The sequence below is a fragment of the Papilio polytes genome, unplaced genomic scaffold, assembly GCF_000836215.1.
Source record: "Papilio polytes unplaced genomic scaffold, Ppol_1.0 DF824273.1, whole genome shotgun sequence".
Lineage (NCBI taxonomy): Eukaryota > Metazoa > Arthropoda > Insecta > Lepidoptera > Papilionidae > Papilio > Papilio polytes.
Window position 1 is genome coordinate 90,111 of NW_013524931.1, and position 26,070 is coordinate 116,180.

The window sequence follows — 26,070 nt, forward strand, 5'->3', positions numbered from 1 at the left end:
CACCCACCGCGGCCGCACTAGCGCCCACCGCCGCGCGCGCCCGCAAACGCTCCAGCAGAAGCAGGTATATCGCCGCGTGATGATCGTAACTGTTTGAGCGAAGACTCTGCCGATCAAAAATTACCCCAACTGAACCACCAGCCCAAATAAAGCCCAAGCAGACTTCAAGTTTACGTGTCTTTGTTAGTTTAGCGTGCGCCTTGCCCGACTCTATGATAATTGATAAATGGATTTTGCTTTTAAACAATCGCACTATAAATTAGACTGAAAATATATACACTAACGTCGTTGAGTGCAATGCAATAAGGGATGACTAAGTGACATTTTGTTTCACGTAATTGACTATGTGAGTGACACAAATGTCGGCAGGTGAACTACGACAAAGCAACTATGAGAGATAATTTATCATGTACACAATCGTATTGTGACAAGATTTTTATACTTTGGATAGCTGTCACTGTACAGATCTAAGGCACATTGGATTTACCGTACATTTATATTTAGACTACGTAAATGCTACGCCCTATATGAGAAAGATCGTAAAAACAAATTTAAAACGTTATTTGCCACAAATGGACAAAGAAACATTATTATACCTACACCACTGAGATCACATTATTCCATAATTTGAAATGGTACGTTTTCTTGTAAATTACTCTGTGAGGAAAGGCTTATAGTGCGCACGCTTATTTGTTAGTTTTTAAAGATCCTTTATTATAATGTTTAGTTTAACTCCAAGGCGTGATATAGCGTTTGCATTGCTACAATCAGCTTTAATTTTAACTAGTGCATTTGGATAACTGATATCTGATATTAAGTGCATATAAAGTTCAAATAAATTCATGCGAGCTAAGCTTGCTTTAGCTTGTAAAAGCTCTATACAAAAAGTTACTATATCAGTCTGTGTGCAAAAGCATTCAGTAATATTCAAGATAATATATGTAAGGTTACTCACCTCTTTTGTTTTAATAGGGTCGATTCCTAAGCTCTGCATCAGTCGAAGGACTTGCTCATTGGGTTCATTATGTGTGGAAGTATGTGCAGGACTTCGGACCGGGTCGGGGGCTACCACCGGCGCGGTGTAGGGCTCCGTCGACATCCACCGGTGCTTCTTTATCTGCTCTATGGTGTACCGCTTCATGGGTTCCAAGACGAGCATCTTCCGGATCAGGGATTCGCATTCTAGAAAAAAAAAACTTAATTTTAATATAAAATACGACACAAATCACTTCCATTAATGTTAGTGTTAGACTTTAAAATATAATTTTACTTTTCGTAATCCGCTTATCGCATTTGCAAAGCGTTTCATATTTACGTAAAGTCTTTAGTAAACGATATTTAGCTTATAAAAATAAATGACGTAGTTAACATTTTTCACAGCCCTATCCTTTAAATACTGTTTAAATCAGGCCAGGGCTGAGCCCTGTCGGCTCGAGCGATATGAAATTTAAACGCCTTTAACAGGCGCTTCAGAAATTATCTCTGGGCTGCATTAGCGAAAATTGGCAGAGAAGTATGATAGCCATCAGAGATTTAAGCGAATATGGCGAGCGTAATCGTAAAACCCGAGGTTTAATGATACATTCGTGTTCGCAATGACGAGACCGGTGTTAACGACTGCCTACTTAGTGGCATAACTTATAAGCATTTTTTTATATAACGACCTTATATACAATTTTTGCCGTATTGAGAATACAAGTGAATCCAAACAGATTATTTTTAGTACAAGTTGCAAATAAACAATATCATAAACAGCCTTCCTGACGTACGTTTCTAAAATAGTTTCGTATAAATTAGAACAACGCAAGGCGAAAATGTAAGTAAAGCTGGTGACGTCATATGTCAGGGCGTCGGGCTTTGCCTCGCTAAAGGTCAGGGGGAACCGGGCCAGGAAATGACGTCTTTCTGTTATAACATAAGCCGGGAAACTCAATATCGGATCGCAATAGAATGTGTTTCGGGAAATGAATTAAATGTGTAACTGTCCCACTCAAAGACAATTAATTAAAGTAACTGTTGTAGTGACCAATGAAAACATTTAGGACTCCAGTTAGAATTTAAATGACCGATAACTAATAAAAAACATTGCAAATGTAATAAATGATTCTTATTTAAGCATACGTATTCGTGTCGACAAGGGTGAAATTAATTCCGCCGGATAATGCAGACATTTGTAAGCAAAACTCGGCTTCGTCGCTAATTTCATATAAAGTTAAATACGTGAATTCTATAAATTGTCCCTATTATAAAAGCATCAACGTATCATGCGTCATTCTAAATAAAATATCGATAATTGCTTTCATGCGCCCAAACCGGATGACGGCGGGAAAAACATATATCCCCCGCTGGCTGAAAATAAATCTAATGTAAATACTTCATTTTCAGCACTCGGTCTTTAGTTAGTTTTAACATAATATAGTTTGGAATCGCAGTGACGAATACGAATATAAATAATCGCTTAACCGTTTCGTTGCGTTCGGAAATAGATCGCGGCAAGTCGAACGGCCGAATCCTGCACTTCGGGCGCGCAAACAAAACACGCCGCGCATCAACCCAGAGTAATTCCGTACTATTTTATTTACCTTCCCTCGCATCTCTTCTAAAATAAAACCGATGAGTGGTAAAGTTTTCGCCAGGCGATGCTAATAATATCGCGTTCGAACGCAAATATCGTGCGCGGTCCGCCCGACCATTGACGCAATCTAGTGAAAAATGTGCGGGTGTTATTTAATAAAGCGGTGGAAAGTCGGGCGGCCATGATGGCTCCGTGAACTTGTGCGATTTTACGAGATACAAGTCGACGTTCAGACGCCGCGAACGGCCGTCATTCCCTTGGCCGCCGGCCATTAATGATGGCCCATAAACTCGATGTAAACACACCATATATGAATTGACGCATATAAACCGACGTTATTGTCAAAATTAATTTTATGACGACAGCGTTTGTGCATATACGTCGTGTCGTGTCGTTTGTAGCACAAATGATTCACAAGTTATTGAACGGAGGCGTCAAGGGGGCACCTGATGAAAGCAAACACTTGTGTACACTTCACACTTGTAAGAGCTGAAATATTTCTGCAGCAATTATAAATAAAAAGTGTCTGTATGTCTGGTTGTCTGTATGTATGGAATGTAATACATAAGGTGTAAATCTGAGTATAAAAAGATCATATTTCGTGGCGTTGCTCATAACGAAAAATTATTTTTCTTTTCATTCTGCAATGACAAAATCGCCGGCAAATGATAGTATAAATGCAGGTGTCTGCTCAAATAGCAACTGAAACGTAGTCATATTAATGTTTATGCAAATATAGTCCATAACATTTTCTTTTTAATAATATAGAGCGCTTAAGTTTTTTTTATTTCTACTTATCTTTTTAAACTTTACCTAACTTTTTCCGTCCTTTATTTAAAAGTTTTACCGTTGCGAAAGCGTGAGAAGCGCACTGAATAAATGATTTCCGGAATTTACCTCTAACTTTTAATTAAACAAGCCCATGTGTTGATAGACGCCGTTATTTTTATTATTAACTAACAACCTCACAAAATTATGTGGTAATTTTAAGCATTTATTATCATGCGAAATACAATACTTGTGTTTTTACAATTACTGCAAAAGAGGCATATTTAAACCTTCTGATTTAATTATCCTGAATCAGCCGGATAATAAATGACAAATGTCTAAATAAAAGCAATTTTAATAAGACCAAAAGATAATTTTCGCAATAACAAAAGGGATATTCGTATGTTAATATCGCCAGAGAACGGCTGACGTCAACGCCGCGACACCGACCGCCCGAGCGATTTGACTTTGAAAGAAAATACATTTTTCATAACGTCCTCCGATGCGGGCAAAGGGGGCGAAGGGGGCGAGGACGACAAACCGTGCGTAATAATCCAACTCTGCCAACCCAATGAATATTACCGCAATGGAAAAACCACACCAAATTAGTCTCGTTTTTTCACTCGATTTTGAATCGTTCATATTGACATGTTTAATTAAAATCTTTACCAGCAATTTGGATTAGTACTTAACCAAACAACATATGGTAGCGCATTAAATAAAAGCTTAATGAATCTGTCACTGTTACAAGCTTATATCTGCTGCGGTTTTAGTTAATTTTGCTACGACTACGACGTTAAATGACAGCTAATATGAAGAGATAAACACGACGTTTATAAAATGTATAGCCAGAAAAATTTAATAACGCGTATGTACGTTGTGATACAAATATTATTGAATCTCCGAGTGTGACTAAATTTTCCGCTACGCGAACTTTCTATTAATACAAATGAATTATTCATCCCTAATACATAAATATCAGGTCTTTATAGGGTGCGAAGTTTTATAACCACGGGTAAGGCTCATAAATAAAAATAAACTATGAATAGATACCATGCTATACAATAAAGTTTTGTAAAACAATACAAGCATACTCTAATTTCTGCACTCAGTTATTTAATGGTTATTTAACGGTCGTTTAGTGAATATATATTTTATTACACTTTGTCGACATGTGCAAATATAATGCAAAAAATCGTAGAACAGAAAGCATTTGTAGCAAAAGCCGTGCTAGAGTGGAGAGTATAAAACGTTCTCGTTTTGTAACATGGGCTAGCTGCATCAGCTGTTCGTGTGCCGCCATCTTGTTTCCTGCTGACTAACTTTTTTATTCAAAGCGACGTTTTTTTTTTAAACATGACAATGAAAAACAGCCAGCATGTCTTTTATAAAATAAATGTTGTAGTTATTCCGAGGTAGCTAACGAGGTACGATTACTGATTAAATCATTCTCACAATTTTAAATGTGAATAGAATGTTAGTTTTTGTATAATATATTATTTTATTATAATTCGTCAATTCGTAATTAGACAGCTTCGAACAAAAAGTTGGCATAGAATTAAAAATTATAAAGTGTTCCTTGATGCAGTTGGATTTTTATGATTATTGACGTAGGTGTGGTTATATAAATTGTCTTTCCAACCAGGGTCGAAGGTTAGGGCAGATATACCTACTTAGGATAAGTAAGTATTTTACAATCGCTTAGAGGCACTGTGCAAGCATGTCACGTAACCAGTGAGATTTTCCCCGCTGATACCCATTTGTGCAATGTTAGTCGAGCAAGGTCAAGTCCTCAGATATATATCTATGTTACGGTCAAATTGTGAAAATCGTTAGTTTGGTGTCTTACGAATGTTGATAGAAATTGTGAAACGAAAGAACTCTATCTACTGATGTTAAATCTTTGAATGATGAATTAGTTGAAAAAAAGTAAAATTTGAAAATTCATAAAACTTTAACTTCAGTTAACAATTATCTATTAATGTTATCAACATTGCTAGTAAGAAAAAAAATAGATTTATTTTTTACACAAAGTACATTTTATGTAAAAAGTTTACGTTGGTCTCAGGTGTGTATCTAGACACGTAAATACCACCTAAAATATAACACGTATACAGTTTTCGTTAGGGAATACAGTACGTCGTTGGAACACGCCATGTTATGAATATTTGAGACTAAATAAGACTTCGTTTGAAATAAACACGTACAAGGTTACAACTGAAACGGTAGGCGAAAGTATTATTAATTTTTAAATATATATTAGTTTTACACGAATCGTTTAGATTTTGATTAATTCAGAACAACGTTAAAACGTGCATAAAATCTTTAGTTTCCGATTCAACATTGATATACAAACAACCCCAAAATTTAAAGGTTATTTAGAAAAAAAATACAAAAACCTTTCTCATCATCGTTTTTATGAACCCGAAATTATTTTAGCATTTCAACAATTTATGCTAAAAAAAATAAGTCAAAGTAGCAAAAACAATCCAAAGTAGCTTAACGTCTTTCAATCTCAGTTCCTGTAAACTTATAATTTCTTACGTCAAAGGTACGGTTTCCACTTCATGAAACGTTTACGTAGCCAGCGTCAATGGATACTATTTCTGGCGCCACCGTCATAGAGCAGCACGTGCTCGATCAATGAACAAAAAGTAAGTAATCACTTTATGATATCGTGGCTGTAGAAGTAACTATAATGTACGTAATTTGTTACAAATATTTTTTAATCTACACGACATTTTTAGTTTCACTCCTCTACTAATATAAAAATTAGGAAAGATTTGTATTTTTGTATGTGTTGAAATAACTCAAAAACTACTGGGCTGATTTTAAAAATTCTGTCACGATTATAAAGATGCGTTATCAGTGAGTAGCATAGGCTTTGTTTTTTTTATCATTTTTCATTTTGAAACAGATGAAGTCGTAAGCAACAGCTAGTATTAATAGAACATAAAAAACTGAAGAAGAGTTTTCGTACTGCAAAAATATTTACAAGTGAATAGTTTGAATTTACAGATAATTTTTGAGATAAGTTGAGTATTTAAGAAAATTGCACGTGTAGAAATATAAACAATGAGTTATCGTTCGCATAGAGATATAAAATATACAAATAGTACATTGTATTTTTGAATTAAAAAGATTTATGAACAAGAGGATGAGGTTAATAAAGTAGCAAGCGATGAAGTAAGTTTTATTGCTTTCGCTCGTGTTATAAAAACTCTTCTTTGATGTGTTTTCCATTTAATGGTTTGGCACTATGTACATTTCGTCGCGTGTTTCTAGTTTAGTAGCAAAATGTATATTATTTTATGATCGAACTTTGAATGTAAAAATAAATTTATCCCAATAATAAAAACAGAAATTATCAGATTGTATATAATTTCTATATAAGAAGATAATAAAATGGGAAAATCTCTATTTTTACATTTCAAATATTCTATTTGTAGATAAAAAGTTTCGTTTCATTTAAATGCGACTTTCGAATCGTTCTCTGAACAAAAAAGGGAAAAACAAACGCGAAAAAAATAGAAAAACCTATTGTAAAAATAAAGGCGTTACTAATTATATATACTATTCTAGGAACAAAATGCGTTTAAAATACATTTGTTTTATTATTTAAAGATTGGATATTTTGAATGAGTATAATTATCCGCAAACAATCATAATTACGTAAGACGTATGTTCTCGTGATGAGCGTGCACTTTAATTAGTGGCATCTTACATAATCTGTGTAGTCATTATGTTTTACATTATTATTGCACAAGATAAAATATTAATTGTTAATTAAACTCGAATAGGTCTTAAAATTCCTATTGTTTTTTCAACATTTCGAAGACTACTAGATTTATGACCACTTATAAATATTAAAATAAAATTAAACAAGGTTTTACAGATAAAAAATAAGTTTTTATTTCAACAGTTTCTTTTTTTACTGTAGTCAAATAATTGAAAGAATTAAATTAATATAATAACCTAAAAATGTCTCTAGTTGCTTGCTAAACTGTTGATAACTTTGCAACTTCTTCTGTAATTGATGAGGTCGTGAAAGTCTATCGAAATGAAAAAAAAAACTTTTCTTTTTAAAAATTTAGTACACCTCAAGTACGGAAATAGACAACTTAGAACTTAGCCTTTGGTAAGCAGCGATATACAACCCAAGTATAAGACCGTCTTTAACACTTCCTTGTTTGCAATCCATTGCCTTTACATGTGTGGAAATATGACGGCGGATAGGAAAATTGTTTACACGGTCAGCACAACGTTACGCCGAGTATGCACGACTGAACAAATCGCTGACGTAAATTACACATATCGATTGCATTGCTTTCACGATCGCTGGTTTTCTCACTCACTCTACTTATTACTATGAAGTAGGTCGCTGTCATTAAAAACCTATCTTTACGGAAATTAATTGGCTATTGATGCGAAGGAAATCTTGCTACGAAATTTTTGACGTCATTTTTTTTTAAAGTGCCTATACGTTAATGTTATGCGAATTATAATTCCTTTCCATTTTATTTCAACGGCTGAAATAAATTCTTTATCAGTTCGTTAATTTACATTAATTTAGCCAAAAGTAATTAATTGAACTCTTGTTTTAAGTGTTCGATTTAGTGTGAAATATTTCCAGTTACACATTTCGACGTCAGCAACGCCACGTGTAATTTGTAAATATCTCAATTTGTATTACAAATATGAAACGTTTTACTACACGACTAGACGTAAAGTACATCGTGAGTACTACGCCTTATATCACGTGTGTACTATGTTCCCAACTCGTTAGCACCACATTTAAGGCGCCCATAGTATGTGTCGTATGTCACGTTTACTGTGAGGAATCTCATTAAACCAAAATAAATTTATCACTTGTTTGTTTATAGAGAATGTTTGGAAGACCAAATTCGTCAGACGATAACATTTGTGTTGACGACACTCATTAGAATTTGGTTAATGATAACAAATATTTAATGTGACGTCATAAATTAATAAACATTATTTTGGAAAATATAAATTTGTATATATTCTTAGGATTCAATAAACAAAAGAAAAACGTAATTAAGTAAAGCCGAAACTAACGTTCCTAAAATCGTACTACATTTTACTTGTATAATGCAAGCTACGTAAAAAAGGAAATTAAAAAAAACTCCTAATATGTACAACAATTGTTCTCCGATCGTAACTATATCTGTCAGATACCAATCCACTTCAATCACTGCTATTCATAAAGCTTGCAAAACAAACAACAAAGGATGAAAATTCCTTGCATTTCGAACATAATGAAAATGATGTTTGAATGCGAAAATTCAAAAGGAGTCCACTTCGAACGTTACCGGTTTGTTTTTATTAAAAGAATTCACTCCGCAGATGCCTGTTCGGTCCGTGTTTTTCCACAAAATCGTACTTGTTAACACAGTTTACTCAAAGCTCCGCAAGATACTTTTACTCCCATCCCACGCTGTTTATACAACCAGAAAATTTAACTCAAAAAGTAAGCTTGTTAGCGAACAAACTAAAAATAGCACTTTGTAATTCAATATTGACAAAAAAATATCACATAGCGTAACGTACGTCGTATATTTTTGTAATCCATTATTTTTTTTAAATAAAAATCACCTATGTTTATAACCCCAAGGGTTCGACAAAAAATTTTCTCTTAATCTACATCTAAACAATACATACTTGTTTAAGGCAGTTCTAATTTTAATATACTCTAAAATTATTTTGATAAGCTATTTTCGTAAAATTAATCTTGCTTACTAATATTATAAATGCGAAAGTTTAGATGGTTTAGAATAATAGATGTCTGTTAGAGTTTGTAGCTTAAACTGCTAAACTGATCTCGATGAAATTTGACATAGACATAGAGGATAGTTTGGAATATATTGGCTAATTACTTTTTTTATATATCCACGAGAGCGGAGTCGCTGGCGGCAACTAATGTATATGTCATTGTTGTAGGATTAAAAGTGATTCCTACGTTATTCTATGTGAATGAAAATAGATAGGAAGGGAAAATTTATTTAAGAACTGTGTCTTGACCTCAATTCACATCACCTCGAAACATGATCGTAAAAAACCCTTTATGCTTACACCTTCATTTTTTATTTATGAACAATAATTATTCCGATAACCATAATTTTTTGTCTGTGGACGAAACGTTTTAATAAGCGTCTTTAAACGAATAAATCAAGATATTTACGAGTATAAAAACAAGGATATCTGGTCCATTAAGAGAGGCCCTGCTATCACGGTTAGTACTATCAGAAAATATTTAAAACCTAGGCATAGTAAATAGTATAGTAATGGAACTTGTAACACATTTTTAAGAGTAACGAGATATTAAAATTTAGTTTGATTTCTATCTACCGGGTCTTGTAACTTTGTAGGTCTAGTAAGATGTCCGTAATAAGTTAGCATTTATCTTAATCTGGTAAAAAAGAACATTAGAGTAGGGAAGTAATACTGTTGTTGTAAATCGCATTCCACGGGCATCGACCCCACGACCGCGACGAGCATTCAATCAGCGCGTCCGAGTATGTGACTACAACAGATCTTTTGTAATTACGCGCTGACACGAGCATTGCACGCTAGCGGCCGTTGCGAATGTGAGCTATGCCTTACGAATAAACAGTCGAGGAATTTTATTTCTAACCCATTTGTGTGAAATACGTAAAATCTCAAGGTACAAAACTCTTAAGTGGTACGAAATATTCATTTTTACATGTTTCCTACTTTCGTGTCGTGGTTATTGTTTCATTGTAAACGCTGTTATGATTTTAAATATGAATCATTTTCTCGATAACAATACATTTTATTGTACGCGTAAAAAACTTCAATAACATCGCAGATATTTGAATTTCAAAATGCTATAAAATATACAAGTAGTACGTCGGTTTGCAATTTAAAACGCGATATCTGTTGACTTGAAACGAATGTGATTATATTGGTAACCGATTTCATGCGATTTTTCTTTGCATAATTTATACATCTGTCAATCTTTATGGCCTGGACAGATTTGAAAACCAAATCTTTGTGCTATTTTGTTGAATACTCTTGATAAATTGACATATATATGTTTACAAATGCCACACTCAATGACATTACGTGGTCACTAAGGCAGTTCCTCAGTGTACATTAAACATTTCGAAACTGTTTATGGGAGCTACGGCTACGAAAGCTATGTTGTTATTCTCAGAATGAAAATGTTACCTATCTTCTCTAGATTTAAATCAAAATTCATTTAAATCCAAATCCCATGGTTTTGAATATTTTTTTCTCACTTCAATTTACTTCCTATATACAATTTGCATATGGGTTTAAAGTCTATTGTATTCAAATGTATGGTTTTCACTGAATAAAGAATAAATTAGTTAATAAAAATTACATAGATATAAAAGTTCACAACTATTTCGACTTATCTTAAGACTTATCGTAAGGCACAAAACCAACAAGATCTAATTAACGTTATGTAGAGATGCCTACACTATAGTGACAAAACTTTCTAGAACCTTCTGGAACATACTAGAAGGTTATAAATGGAGTTGGTTAATCCGAAGCATAGTCGATCTCGTAGGAGGCTGTGGGTAAATTAGTTTTGCTTCGGCCCTAATCCAACGTCGCTAAGTCATACCAATAACTTCGTTAGTCGTTGCTAAGTAAAGTTCACTTATTCCACGCAAGTGTAGTAAAAAATAATAGAAAAGATTTTTGTTAATGTTTTTGTATACTTATTTAAATTTTAAATTATCATTTGAATTTTACATTTTAGAATCCTTTAAAATATTTTTATTTTACTAACATATTTTGCTAAAAATTGTTTTATATTTTACGGAGAAAATACACTTAATTACATATTGATGGTAAAAGTGTAATATAAATATCAAATGTCAAGGAAATATACATTTATATAATGTAATGGCAAAGCCTTTGAACATTTCCTAGGAACGAAGCGACGTAATGAAGTTACGTGCTACTCTTGCGTTCCCATTTTCTAAGTGCTCTTGCTTAGAGAAAGGTTCTTATTATTAGTAATAATCCTGTTTAAAAATAAGGAATAAAAACATCTTGTAAATGTCACCGTAAAGTAGAATAATTCATCCATAAACTAGTAAAAAGTAACTTTACCCGTTACATTCGTCTGTTATATCTAATTGAGTTTTGTGCCGTCATATGATAGCGAGCTGCCGTAAAGTTTATACGGGTATCTTAACAGTTAACGTTCATAAGAAGTTACCTTCGCTCATGAAGTAAGGTATCCTAAACCTTCCTGAGAGCACGCGATCCCGTAGCGACTGGAGCGTGGAGCCGTCGAATGGCAGTGCGCCGCAAACCAGCACGTATAGCACCACCCCGAGGCTCTGCAATAACAGGTACATAAATAACATACAAAGGTTTAAGTAAGTTTGTTCGGTATTCGGGTCAGCCTCATTAGACAAAGTGAATTTTCATTAAAGATATCGCTAGTAGAATCAACAAATACGTGATAAGCACGTGACTTATCGAATGCTATTGTCAGTTCCTTATATTTGACTTTTCAGTCAGCGATATCGATTCGCGTGATGATTATTGTTACATTGTTTAAGGGTTTTGGGTAGGCTTTTGAAAACTCCTTGTGAATTTCTTTTGTTTTGTCTGTAAAATTGGCACGGCCTTTAGTTAGGGAGGTGCGTCGGAAAATAGCTACTCGTGTTTTTCTTGTCAAGTGGTGTTTCTTAGTAACACGTTAATGTCTTTGATACTGGTGCTGTTTGTATTGTTGTCACCCATAGTTAAAAAGAACTTAGAAATATCGTACCCATATGTCAATTTCAGGGCCCGTATATCTCTTGCCCTCGAAGACTTCTGGCGCGGCGTAGGGCGGCGAGCCACACCACGTAGCAAGTAGCTCGCCCGCCGCGTAGTAATTGCTGAACCCGAAGTCCGCAATCTTTATGTTCATGTTCGCGTCCAGTAACAGGTTCTCCGCCTATTCAAACACATTTTATAAATAAAAAAATGGATAGTGCTTCAAGTATGATGCGTGTCGATTGTGATATAAAATTTACTAGAAAAGCACAGAAATTACAACAAAGAATACTATCATTTTAACTCGTAACTAAAGAATATTATTGAGACTCGAATGATTAACATAAAATTGAATATGGTTTTAAAATTACACGGTAATCTGACTCTATTTCAAGTATAATATGTTATATCACTTATAAACTTTTATCTTAAAGAAAGCATTTACGTTTTATGCGTCTTTACGTACTTGTGTTTATTTACGTTACGAGATACACGTGTACCTTATAGTATACCTGTCAAGGCTGAACTACTTACGTTCAGGCCTTCACTAAGCTGTGAGGTTAGATAACTATAGATACACCGTACTTTGTTTTTTTAATTAAGATTAGATATACACGTGTATTTTTGTAAATTAAAAAACTAAACCCAAGAGACCTATTTAATCATATACAATCTATTTTACTAAATAAAAGTCGTTGAGAATTTCCAACGATCATGTGAAATGACGGATTTAATTTGAATTCACGATGGATTTTGAACCGCATTATGAAGTCACGGTAAAAACCGCATCACCACGTTACGTGTTGCTATGATGGCATGAATAATCTTATTTGAATCATTTTTAAGCATCTACTATAGACACTGTATCTGCGGACGCAATATCTACTACATATTTATCTGTAGCATTGTTTTGTGTTATACTTTAAGATCTAGTATCTGTAGATGCGATATCTTCTACAGATACAATGTTTGTAGTAGATGTATCTGTTAAACTTGTATTACCTTAAGGTCCCGATGCACTATCCGCCTCTCGTGGCAGTACTCGACAGCAGAGAGAATCTGCCAGAACTTGCGGCGCGCGGCCTGCTCTGCCATTCGACCATACCTCGCGATATAATCTGTTGACAAGTAATAACTTATAATAAGGTGTAAAACTAGTATGGCAACTATTTAAAACATAGACTGGACTCTCTTGAATTGGTATAGGCAGTCTCCAAGTCATGGTAGTATGTACATAATCTCGAAAAACATAATCCTCCTCAAATATGGACTAAACAATTAACAACGTAATAATCATTAAAATTACTACTTAAATAATTTTTAATTTAAATAGTTATTTAAATTCACTTTCATTCGGTGAATAAATAAAATATGTACGCAATGTTTGTCGAATTAAATGGTCTAATTTTAATTCTTAGAGGTTAGAGTCTAGGACGACCTCTAATAAATACCTAGACAGGAATGTAGACGTTTTAAACACAAACAGAATATCCAATGATAGCTCGTAAAGGTTATTTTAACGTCCTCTAACCTTAGTTTACCCTTAATAAGTCTTCATTTATTGAAATGTATTTTATTAGTATTTTAAATAAGTTAATGACCTAAAAATTAACTTTATTTTTAACTGAATCTTGTTTCGATTTATATTTTGCTATAAACGGCGGTAATTCTGTGAAAATTTTTTTTTTTTATAACATAAGGTGGCAAACGAGCAAGCGGCCACCTGAAACCGCCAAAATGGCGAAGCGACCGCTGCCCATAGACATCCGCAATTGCAGATGCGTTGCCTACCCTTATACGACGGAGGAGGAGACGCATATAAAGAGGATATTTCCCCTTCCTATGCATCTCTTCCACCGTCAAATCCACTTCGTCTTCCCAACCTCTCCTTATAAGAAAAGGGTGGTAAAGAGAAAGGGACTTAAATTAGGCCTCCGGCCTTAAGTCTTAGTAAGTTTAAGTCATATTACATTGTTAACATTGTTGTGTCTCTATTTTTATCATTAAAGTTTGATAATTTAGATATCTTAATCTTTAATGTAATTATTAAACTGATAAAAGCGCATTCGTGTGTAAAAATCATATACAAAAGGTGTAAAAATGTTTCAAGCCTAGCGTGAAGGGGAGATGTTACGTTGGGCCATTTTTATTTTATTTGTAATTACCTGCGTCGTTTTAGTTGATGAAATTCAGCCGTAAACATTTTGTAAAGTCGAAAACTAGAGCGCGACGTCGCGTTGCGTATACAACTATTACGCAAGTTTTTACATTTCACATTAAAACTATACCCAAGTTGTTTATTTTTTTTATATTCTAGAATTTTATTTGTCATTTTTACGTTTCTCATTGCGATATAATATTGTAGTTAGGATACAGAACACAAAATACTTGAAATGAAACTTTATAGATAGAGATATCAAAAATATGCGTTTTTGGTACCTACTTCTTTGACTCTGTTTTCATTAAATAAAATACAATTCCAACGTAAACATGCTAATAAGACAATACACTACTGACCTACAAAAGCAAGGAAATTGAATTATTGTTTCGTGCGAAGCGTCTCGTTATATTTTAATGAAATTCCCTACAAAGTACGAGATTGCGTTGGCACCGATTGTTTTCGGGAACGTAGTCAGCTGTGCGCGAAATTGCCCTTTCCCCGCCCCGACCCCGCGCCGCACCCCGGCGAACCCGGCCGGTGACGTCATTGCAAGCCTGCTGACGTCATACACAAAACGACCAAGAAAAGTCCTTAATCGATCTTGAGAGGGTACAGTAATGACTTTTCAAGCCTTTATAATTGTCTTTTTACTTTTAAAGTATTCGAATAACGACTGTAACTTAATTTAAGTATTTGCTTTTAATTTTTTGACATACGAATAAAATGGGAACGTTAAGATTTAGTTTTCAAATAGGGATAAGGTTAAAAATATACATTTTTCCCCTGTGGATTTTTCAATGACGTCCTCTCAGATACGAGCCTGTATAAATAGGATCGCTGTGTCGCAAACATTAATTACACATTTTTAACAATTCATCATGCCGTGATAAATAACCGATGCCACGATATTCAATGACATGCTTTCGAAATTCAGACGAAAATTCGAACACTGATTGATTTATTTTTCAATAATTATTTTTGCATTTTCTACTGAAGTGTTGCGTTTGTTCGCTGATATGTTCGCAAATAAGCTCAATTCTAACCTAATTTAGAAGTAGACACTATTCGATCACGCTAGCTTGCAGATTGGTTGACAGGCATTTTTAAATTTCATCTCATGAACGTTTCATCGCGATATTTTCGTTCACAGAATGAACTTCTGGATATGACGTTTTAAATAATAATTAGTTTAAAATGTTTGCTTACCAAATATTTCACCTTTACTTGCATACTCCGAAACAATGTAGATCATGTTTTTCGTTTCCATGACCTGTAAACAAATGAATATATTATTCATTATAATTCTGTAACTTAACCGCAAAAGATACGTTAGGTAATCCCAAAGGAAAAGACTAAAACATAACTTCTCACATTAGATAACTGTCATATTTCCTTATTTGGTTAATGTTATAAATAGTGGGTACTTTGTAATTCTGAACATGTAAAAAATTAAAGTGATTTAAATCCATAGACAACACTGACACACATTTTACCTAATTGATGTATAATTTTAATATTTAACAACAATTACATCACTAGGTTATCGTGTATTTTTGACAGAAACAAAACCAATTTCGTTTTTTAATAAAGATTATAATGGTTATTTTAGGCCATTAACACTTTTAATTATGATTTCTTACACGATAAATTACACTTGTTGGTGTAAATGACGTAAAATATTGCGTGTCTAATACATTTTCATTTTCAGCAAACGTCAATGGGACTTTCGGGGTTATTTTATTTTAGGCAACACTAATCTTTCTAAATATACAAAATGAAACATTTTCTTTTTATATAACAAGGTAATACAGTCTTTTAGTAATAAATAGACTCTAATTACATAGATATATCGAGAAAACAAAATTTGTATATCGATTAGTCTTTGCATAAGTTTTCGATAAATCTTAACATATCTAAAAAGAAAATTGTTAACTTTGTTATTTGTACCATAATACAATTTTGAACTACAAGCATTTATAAACTATCCGCGCTTTCCTAGTCCTGGAAATCCTGAAAAACACACATTTGTCTTATAAGAAACCATAAACCCGTTAATTAAATTAACACGAAAATATCGGCATAAACGCTAAAAGGAAGCATTTAAAACAAAATTTACATAAACAAATAAATGACGTCAACAGATATCTATTGTAACGGAAACATCGCTTCCTAGTTATTATAAAACTAATAAGAAGCCCTTACGTTAACATAGAGTTATTATACAAGGTTAGATAAAACTTCCGTAATCAAATTGACGTGATAATCACATTATTTGCCTCAGTAACATTGGTTAAGAATTGTCTTAGATATCAACATAAATTCATCAAGTAATGAAATTGCATTTGTTCAAATACTGATTTTAAAATTCGCCATTACCTTTCCTTCAAATAATCAGGATTCTATAACATCCTAATGAATTAATTAATATATAAAAATAGTGTCAGAAAGTGTGCTTCAATTTAAATAGAAATTAAGAAAAAATAATATCTTCGACATTTTAATTCTACAAAAATATTTACATTGGGAAACCCAAGCCAGTCTCACAGTAAATACAAAAACAAATTATTGAATAATTATTATATTCAGAATAACAGTATGATTGTAAGTCGGCATTCCCCATAGTTGGGTCGAACTGACAATAAAATTGTTGCTTTGCTAACGAAGTATTCGGGATGTATTGTGTTTAAACACTTCGCCGATGAACTGACCGCAGAGTAGTAAAACCTTTATAAATATCTCGGTGAGTCAATGTTTATGTCTTGTCGTTCACGGCCATTGTTTTATATTTTACACACTGCCGGTATTATATTGAACTAGTTCTATATTATTTTTGAAGTTTTACTTCCTTATAGTTTAAATTTCAAAATTACATGATAAATCTTATTTAACTGATTACGATGTGTTCTTAACTATTAATGAAAACGCAAGTACATGTGTTTTTTACTCCACATGCATATAAAAAAGCCAGTTCTGGACAAACTTACACTTCATGAAAAGAGAGAAAAATAATCACAGATAAAATTATTATGATTAGATTAATTATGAATGCAAATTATTTTTTGAGATTTTATCGCACTTCGTGTATACATTTCCTATGTTTTGAGTTCTCTGCATTCATGGTCAATGCGGATTAAACTTTTTGATGCGTGTAAAATTAGTTCAATTGGACTCGCTATATATTTGTAATCAGTATGTTTTAATCTGACCTTAAAATCTCATTCTACGTTCATTAAGCTACTTGGTATTTCATGGTTACTCTTGTGATTAACCTAGTTAATTAATATGAAATGTTAAGCAAAAGTATTTACCCAAATAAGTCTAATACCTAATAATAAAAAAAATAATGTTAATCAATGTCAAATGTTTCGTTAAACTGAACACTATAAGACTTTAGGAAACAAGCTTTGTATGACGTTCTTAGAACACTGCAAACGTAATTATAAAAAAATTATATTTTTATTTATACAGACATTGTAATATAACCGTGTGCGTACATAATTGCAGTAGAAATACAAAACACGGATGTTTGACCGTACGATGATAACATCAAACGGAAATAACGCCCCTTCCCGCGTTTAAGGACGCGCCTCGCTTCACGTATACACGCCGTAGAAAATGTTTATACAACTTGGTCCAGTTCATTCACTGTTTAATTCTACAACGCTATTGAGAACCATTGAGTAGCCATTGTTTGAAAACAATTTTGTTATCGTTCACTGGTTATATTAAAAACGGCTTTTACCTATATTTTAGACGCCTAGCCTTTGTAGATTTTACGTTTTTTTATATCCGCCGAAATGGTGAAGCGACCTTCGCAATAGCGAATGCGTTGCCTACACTTAATCGACGGAGGAAACGCACATAAACAGGATATTTTCCCTTCCTATGCCTCTCCTCCTCCGTAAATCCACGTTCCATTCCCATCCTCTTATAAGAATAAGTGTGGGAAGGAAAAGGGACTAAAGTTGGGCCTCCGGCACCACATTCATCAGACGAAACGCGGAATTACTCCCATTTCACGCCCGTCTTCTGTGTGGTCGTGGTATTATACCGGGCGAGCTGGCCCATTCGTGCGAAGATGTTATAGCGGGCTCAACCACTGTTAATTAATTACATAAACAACAAGTTTCGTCATAAACTTCCAGGTGACTACTTTAAGTAATTAAGATAAGGAAATAATCGTACGTACGAGACACGTGAAGCGCCTTTAAAGGTTAAAGTAAAGTTAGATTAAGGTTAGTATAGCATTTTTTGCATTTATTTATTATACCATTCGAAGAGCAATTCGTAGAGCAAACGCACAAGTTGAACAAAATGTTCATGAAAAGTTTTCTAATATTTTAAGTTACAAAAACCTGCGAATGTGATACGAACTACATTGTATGCAAATTTGAATACAACCTAAATTAAGATTTTGAAGGCGATTATTTTAAAGCACTTTATAACCTTTGTTTTACGTTACTCTTATCAAAACCTCGATTGTTTTTGTAATTACATATTTTAGTCATTTTCTTTGGGACTGTACCTTCATTGCGGGGGCGATGCACGACAAATCAATTAACGTTCGCCATGTTTAGAGTGGAACAAACAGATGCCGTCAAAGGACCGAAACTCGCTAATGTAAACCTTGTGACGGCGACGTGTTTCTAATTAACATCAAGTTTGTTAACCAACTACACTAAATCAATAATCCAGATTGACCTAGATTGAATTCAATTTATCACTAGCTGTTGCCCGCAACTTCGTCCACGCAGTATTAAGACAAAAAAGTAACCTATAATAACCTATAAAACCCGTCTATATCAGCTACCCTTGTGAAAGTCTGATTGAAATCGGCCCAGCCGTTTCGGAGTTTACCCAGAACAAAAGCGGCTTGCGGACAGGCAGACAAAACAAATTTAAGTGTGATTATCGTTATCAGCAACGTAAATACATCATATTCCCAAAATCTGCAATTATTTTTTTTATATTACTAACAGACACTCCATTTTTATTACATGCATAGATTAGAATAGCATATTTCTTTGACATTAGCAATTACACCAATTATTTGTAGCAATAAAACTTTACCAGATCCTTAGTTTGTAAGACGAGGATTCTTGCCCTATTATTACTAACTCTTTTCCTTTTTATAATACCTCAAAACTCAATATTCAGAAGATAGATGTTTAGAAGTTGTCGGCTACATGTAAGGAATGTGATTTTACTTCAAAAATTAATTTAAAGATTGTTTGAGAACGGAAGCATTTTATTCTAGGTAAAGTTATTAGAGGCAGTAGAATTATGTAATAGCGTTTATAAAACAATACCTTATGTCAAATGATGGGAATTGAAAATCCTTGATCTTTATCTCGCTAGGCCATGGACGTTATATTTACTTTAATACGATGATGGTATTTTCTAGAAGAATTTTAATTCTGTGCTCTAGTGGTTAATTCAATGAGATAAAGCGTCGGTGGCTAAGTCGTTTAACCACTTTACTAGTAATCTACAGGTCTTGGGTCCGAATCCCGCCATGTACCAATGTGATTTACATTTTTCGAATTTCCATATGTACATAATTTACCCGACGTTCTTATGGTGAAGGAAAACATCGTGATGCAACCTGCACAAAGAATTCAACGATTGTGTGAAGTCAACCAACCCGCAATGGACCACCGTGGTTGACTATGGCCCAGTCACCTTACTTAGGGTAGGCTCCGAGCCTCTCGGTGGGGACGTATAGTGAGCTGGTAATGATGAGACAGAACTAAGGACTACTTTCTTTGTTCTTAGCTATTAATACATATAAGTCTAGTAGTATATACCTACTATTGTGTTCATTAGTGAATAAAAGGCTTTAAAAATCTTAATTAATAAATCGTAGAAAAAGTATCTGGTAATTAAAATTTCTAGAGATTGCTAAGGTTTTTATAAATTAATTACTTCGGTTTTTTATCTACTAATAATAGTAAACTTTTACGTCACTGCCGTCATCAACTGTAGAGTTATTTTTTTGTGGATATAGAAATTGCTGAACTAATTTTTCTCTACTCTCAAACTAACCGTAGTTTGCTGATAACGGAAAAACTGCTTATTCTATGAAGATGAATTTAAAAGACACATCGAAGATATATCTTACTAACATTCCAAATGCGAAAGTTTAGATGGATGGATATTTGTTAGAGTATATTGCCTAAACGGCTAATCGGAACTTAATAAAATTTGGTTTTCAGTTAGAACATAGCCTGGAAGAACATATAGGCTACTCACTTTTGTTTTTTTTCAACGTGGACAGAGTCGCGGGTGAAAGCTAGTAATAGAATATAGCATAGTTACAGGCATAATTTACTATATAGCGCATTTATATAACGCAATATGAGTTTAGTTCATTATTGTTAAGAAGCAAAAACAACAATTTCCTGAATGAGGAAGTAATGCGGGCAAGCGCAGTCTGCTACAGTGCAGTGTTGTTATGTAAAACATGACACATACAATAATTATATCCCGTTTATGTAAGCCATCGTGAATAAGTCCTTAATGTTTCACTAATCACTAATATTTTAAATGTGAAAGTTTAGATGGAATAGATGGATGGATGGATGGATAGATGGATGGATGGATGGATGTATGTTTGTTTGTTAGAGTTTGTAGCCTAAACGGCTGAAGGAATCTCGATTTAATTTGGCACAGATGTAGTGGATAGTTTGGAAGTTTGCTTTTGTTTTTTTTTAATCCGCGCGGATGGAGTCGCGGGCGAAAGCTAGTATTTGATAAATATACTTTTGCAGGAACGGACAAAAAATAATTGACATGTTTATCAGTATCATTTTGCCTGTACAAAATGTTTGATCAAGGCTTGAAGTAGCTCTCAGATTATTATCAAAGCTGTTTTAAGCATATTTTTCTCTATTTTTAGTAAGAAAGAATAGTTACAATCGTAATTCATTGGTCATATAAAACATGAATTGCTTATAGTTCAATCATTACGTAAATTACTTGATATGTTACAATAAATGTAAATTGTAGTTACTTCTGTATTTATTAGGCAGTTTAACAAGCGGTTTGCCCGAATAGGGGTGTTTTAATTCTACTTCAAGTTGCAGTGTTCGACATTCCGTAGTACTGGTAGCTAGCGTGTTAGGAAAATTGTGTTAATTGCTATAAATATTGGCTTCAATGATTACGAAAAATTTAAACGCACCGAGAAGTAATTTTACGTTTCAACAGACACACCTACCGTTTTATGATAATTTCCCAACACGTGTAGTTTCAAAGATATATAATCTACTGCTTACCTATAGTGTTTTAGTTGATTTAAATCAAATGAAAAATATTACAATTGTGAGTCGCGGGTAAAAGCTAGTATACATTTAATCTACTTTGGTTATCTTGATACTATTCTTTTTGTTACGTAAACAATTTGCTAGACTGTAAATAACAACGATTTCGATTAGAGACGTCAGTACGTCACTCCATATCTAAAAAGATTTATAACAACAATTTGGCAAGAGCCTTGCAAACGTATATCTATAAATTCACTTTCACTTCGTGTCATTAGAAAGTTACATTTAATATAAGCAGAACGATTAACGGTGGTACATAAAGTTACAATTATTATTGAGGCTAAGAAAACATTACTGTGACTAGGCAGACAACTTTATTACGGACATAAGACGCGTTTATATTTTTTATAGACATAACATGGAATTACGTTATGTCCTAGATTTGAGTTTGCAAACTTGTCATGCATTATACGAGTGTCGCGGTTGGTCAAGCAGATCGCGACTAAATAGCGTATCAACCAAATACTACTACAGCTATGTATTAATAGCTGGTTTCTCACATTTAACTATTCGTTAGTGTTTTTGGTTCGATAACTTTACGAAATGCGTTTCCGAACTACGTAATTTAGAGTTTATTTCATTTGAAACTTAGTTTAACCTAACACTAACAAAAGACTAGGCAATCTTACTAATGTTATAACTGCGAAAGTTTAGATGGACGTTTGTTAGAGTTTGTAGCCTAAACGGCTGACCGGATTTCAATGAAATTAGGTGTAGATGTAGATGATAGTCTGGAAGAACACATAGGCTACTCACTTTTTTTTTTAATCAGAATAGCGGGTGAAAGCTAGTGATAAAATAAATTGAAAGATCAGAAACCCAGCATAAGTCAGTTACTGTTAATTCAAACGGATTTGTTCCGCTGACAGCTAACGGCTAACTCGTAACGGCAATGACAGTTATATCTACTAGTTGTGACTAAATTGTATTGCATCCACAAATCATTCTCGATAACAAACATTTTTTTTATAAGTGAAGGAGGCAAACGAGTGGTCAACGACGTCCGAAATATGTTTTTATCAAGAGATCAGATATATGATTCTCATGGTACTATACTGCATAAGCCTAATGCTGAGCTATTTTCGTTCTTATTACTTACATTGAAAATGTATAATTTAATTAACTTTAAACAGACGTATATTTTTATACTTGAATAACAATATAGAGTCAAGATACATTGCTTCAACAAACAATAGAAGAAATATTAAGTAAACATTTAAACGCAATGGTAATAAGTTTTTATTTCCCTGTTGTCTAGATTTGTAAGCAGACAATTAAGGACATAATTCACATGATTCGTAAAAGGACAAATAAAATAAGGGAAAAATAATAATAATATACAGGAAATCATTTTAACCAAATTAGGATACATTTCAGTTCTATCGATCAATTACTTGACAGCATATCCTTAAATAAAGATTGAAAGGTTTCTTTTCTCAACCGTTTTATGTTTTACGTTACTGTCTTGGTTTGAATTATATTTATTCTTGGTATGATTTGCCCGCGATTTCGTCCGCGTGAAATAAATAAATATCCTATGTTACTTAGTGACAACGTACCTTTATAATGGTGGAAGAATTTTTGAAATCGGCCTAGTAGTTTTTGAGTTATTTCGTTACATACAAAAATACAAATCCTTCCTCTTTATAATATAAGTATATATTAATAAGCTAGATGTAAAAAATATCTTACCTGATAAAGCTTAATAATATGAGGATGATCCAGCCTCTTCATGATGTCCACTTCTCGGTAGACCTTCTGAAGGTTGCCGGCGTCTAATTGTGATTTATCTATTATCTTAATTGCTACCTGTAACAAGAAAAAACGGAAATTGAAAAACATTCACTATGATAATTACAATAACTGTAACTTTTTAAACATTATTCTGTATCTTTAGCATTACTTGTAGAGGTGCCTCAGCAGTGGAAACTCACGTTTATAATGTTTGATTTAACCTAAAATCCCCACAATAACGAAGCGATATTCGTAGATGCATTCCGTATCATTAATCGACGGATGAGAGACAGATAGAGAACACTTCTTCCTATGCGTTCTTTTCTCTGCCAAATGTCTGTTTATAACCATATTACGGTTTAATCGTGACGTCATATGACGGTAGAGTTCGAGATTTCATTGCCAACCTATGGCAAGATTGTGCAAGGCAAATTCTTTGGCTTTGAAGCGTGGGCATGTTGTTTACACGATGTGTTCATAAAGCAGATTCCAGATTATTCGAAATTATGTTAAATGGTGGAAACGAATTATTTTACGATAATTTAGATGTTCATCCTATGTAAGATATAGACGGGTCTTTTATTAATTTAGGCATGAACAATTCGCAATACTTACAAAAAACCGTAGACTAGAGAAAATTAAGTCAGAAGACACTGTTTCTTAGAATTCAAGTTACTTAGCCTGTGTTGTATGTTTGTTTGTTGTATGTTGTATGTTTATAGCCTATAGTTTATATTATTTCTATAGATAACTTAGTTTTAAATAATGCGCAGTACTTCAGCGAATATTTGCAAGAATGCGCAGTATTTACAAAGTAATTGAAGCCCAGTGTCCTTGCGTGACATTACTCCGCATTCAAGGCAAAAGTGCAATGTTTCGTTCTAGGTCGACGTTCCTATCAAACTTGTCTGTATGGAGATGACCTCTGTATAGTTTAGATTAAACTCTAATCCACTTTTATGAGTTAATTTAATGAGATATATGTAATTTACGTTACTTTATTAAGCTATTAATCTCGATATGTTATTGGTAAATAAAAATAATTGCATATATATGAAAATAGAAATCAGTACTAACCACATCTGATTGGAATGTTTTTTAGTTACAATTGATGCTTTTATATCTGTAATATTTTAGATTGTTATATACCCTAATATATTAACAAACATACTCTGTAAAATCAAAACCTATATATATACCCAAAGCTAGAGTTAACTTGGACTTTAGTCTAAAGTCCTAAATAAACTCGAGCAAGGACACTAATAATTCTAAGCAGTAAACTCATGAAAACTTTTGTCCTCCAGTTAGAAAAGAACAGTTGTAGCGGTTCGCTGTCAGACAAAGAGGCGTTGACGTCAAAATGGACGTCACTTGCCCCAGACGATTGAGCCAATTGACGTGATTGGAGCGACCTCTACACAGACCACTCAATAAAATATCTAATAAAAGAAAGTTACTAATATTTCAAAGGAAATGGTACGGTCGCAAAATTTAAATAAGACTTCCCTAATGGAAGAGACGCTGATATAAATTAATTCAATGGAGATCTTTTGTATGCGAATTTTTCTAGGAGGTTGGTCTTTTATCGAAATACGAATATGAAATGAATACCCTGAGTTTTTTCTCTCTATTTTTATTACTTTATGATGCAGTAAAAAACTAGGAAATTACTATTTTCAAACTAATATTTTCGGGACTATTCGGCATGTGATTTTGTAATTAATTGCTTTCATTTTAAGATTGATAATGACTTCCTCGATTACTGCCACGGCCAGCTAAATGTCTGGTCTCTTATTTTCGTCGCTTTGGGCAACAGTAATTGCTCGATTTAGTAAGAAAGTTTTAAATAATTTAGTAAGAAAGCTGTATACTGGAGGATTTCTTAACAACATGTCTGGCTGTTAGTCTCGTTAGTCAAATGGATTTTGCAGATTCAGTATGATTTTAGACACGAAGGCAACAGAAAACAGGACAGGCGATGTATTTACGGCATTGCGAAGTTCGGTCATAGCAAGCGATGTGCCGACATTGACCCGAATGTGATAGGAACACGTGTCTCCCACGTCACACCTGTCATTACTTCAGACTGCTGATAGATTAGGTTACGGTCATACAAACGTAACATTTAGACCATATGTAAAATCTTTTGATGTTTACATTCGACTAAGATGTCTTACGTCATAGATTCTAGGTCGACAGTTGATGTAAATGGTAGTAACACACAACACAAACTAATATTATGAAGCAATCAATAATGAGCAAATTTTCATATCAACTTTGCTAATTTAACTATTTCAGAAATCCAATCGAACATTCCCTACTTATACTATAAAAGTTAAAAAAAGAAAGTAGTTCTTTTACCATTAAAGTCAAGGTCTCCTTGTACCTAAAGGCACATTATTATTCGCTAGGAACGGATTATCGTAAACAGCTGACGCACCTGCGCTTCGCAGCGTCATCAGCTAATGGTGCAAGCAATAACATCGCATGATAAAACCACTCTAGCAGACACATTCATTATACTGACCTCAAAACTGACAATACGGGGATGAACATCTTATTGTCATTTTATAACTAGCTTTTACCCGCGACTCCGTCCGTGCGGAATTGGAAAAAAATTGTAACTGTTTTGGAGATAGATAGTATATTACATCCATCAATCCATCTAGACTTTCGCATTTATAAAAAGTATGATACATTAATTTAACTTTAAATGCATA

At 33.5% G+C, this 26,070-nt stretch overlaps 1 protein-coding gene across 1 annotated transcript in view; it reads right to left on the bottom strand.

Moving 5' to 3' along the window:
* The window catches only part of LOC106103496 (serine/threonine-protein kinase SIK2-like), a gene marked incomplete at its 5' end in the record, with an annotated part of 27,934 nt that extends 4,509 nt beyond the window's left edge, over positions 1–23,425 (bottom strand). Inside the window, 7 exons of the mRNA XM_013283278.1 lie at positions 4–106; positions 956–1,182; positions 11,580–11,703; positions 12,141–12,311; positions 13,133–13,248; positions 15,498–15,561; positions 23,309–23,425. Coding sequence (XP_013138732.1) covers positions 4–106; positions 956–1,182; positions 11,580–11,703; positions 12,141–12,311; positions 13,133–13,248; positions 15,498–15,561; positions 23,309–23,425 — 922 coding nt within the window. The remainder of the gene's footprint in view (positions 1–3; positions 107–955; positions 1,183–11,579; positions 11,704–12,140; positions 12,312–13,132; positions 13,249–15,497; positions 15,562–23,308) is intronic.
* Between the last annotated feature and the right edge of the window lie 2,645 nt (positions 23,426–26,070).